The following is a 1,044-nucleotide window of genomic DNA, read 5'->3' as shown; positions in this document are numbered from 1 at the left end:
GAGGCTCAGAAGCCAAAGACTCCTGGAACGTTTATTATTCCTTCACCTTTCTTTCCAGGGCTCTGGAGGCCAGAGGCCCAACTGACTGGGGACCCGTGGCCGTAGAAGGGTGGATTTTCCTCTTTGGTCATGGGCACGGGCTGAATCCCTTCCCAGAACAACAGCCCTTTGGGGAAGGCTCACTGTGTGCTAAGTGCTTTCCGTATGTCACCCCGTGTCGGCCTCTCCACGTCCCCAGAAGGGGTGATTTTGTCCACATCCAAGGAGGCGCAGAAGGAGAGCCCGGTGGTCCGCCTGCACTCTCCAGCGGTGTGGGCACCAGGGCGGACGTGGCCCGTTGCCGTCGGCAGAGGCACACGCAGGGCACTGACCCGGGCTGTTTCTCTTCCCAGGACACCCTGGAGAGAACAATGGGGCGGGCGCACATGGCAAAGGCGATCGAGGTCCTGAGGCTGCAAGTCCAGGAGGAGACTAGGTGCCGGCTGGCCGCGCTGTCCCGCAGCCTGGAGCTGCTGGCCCTGGAGGGGAGGCTCTCCGCGCGGCAGAAGGAGGAGCTGCTCGCCCAGCAGCACAAGGCCTTCTGGGCAGAGGCGGAGCGCTTCGGCAGGGGTGAGTGAGCGGTGGCCTGGCCTGGGGCGCAGCCCTCCCAGGCCACGGAGGGGGGTGCGGGCGGCCGGGCCCGGGAGGCGGCACCTGCAAGCGTCAGGAGATGTGGAGCAGCACCCAGGAGACTAACAGCCCGCGATGGCCTTTCTGCCCCCGGACACCACATCTTGTAACTTCTCTGGGCCTTGCTTGCCTTCCCCATAAGGCAGGGTTCGATCCAGGCTGCCCCCCGGGGTCGGGGATTGCCTCCCGCGTCTACTCCCCAGTGATCCGGGCTAACGTGTCCCTGGTGTCGTGCAGCAGAGCGCAGAGGAGGGTGGAAATACCCAGAAAGGACACCTGCCACTCAGCTGCTTAGCAGGGCGGGTGCGGGCGGGCAGTGCTGGGCATGTTGGGCAGGAGAGGGAACCCGCCGTGACTGGGCGGGCCCTGGGAGGC

General features: G+C 65.5%; 1 protein-coding gene across 1 annotated transcript in view; it reads right to left on the bottom strand.

The window, feature by feature from the left end:
- The window catches only part of EVC (EvC ciliary complex subunit 1), a 52,554-nt gene that overhangs the window by 28,818 nt on the left and 22,692 nt on the right, over nt 1-1,044 (bottom strand). The window contains 1 exon segment of the mRNA XM_029952450.1: nt 212-693. Coding sequence (XP_029808310.1) covers nt 212-693 — 482 coding nt within the window.

This window comes from Suricata suricatta, chromosome 1, assembly GCF_006229205.1.
Source record: "Suricata suricatta isolate VVHF042 chromosome 1, meerkat_22Aug2017_6uvM2_HiC, whole genome shotgun sequence".
NCBI classification, from domain to species: domain Eukaryota; kingdom Metazoa; phylum Chordata; class Mammalia; order Carnivora; family Herpestidae; genus Suricata; species Suricata suricatta.
The sequence above is the reverse complement of the archived record's forward strand: the minus strand, read 5'-3'. Positions and strand labels throughout refer to the sequence as shown.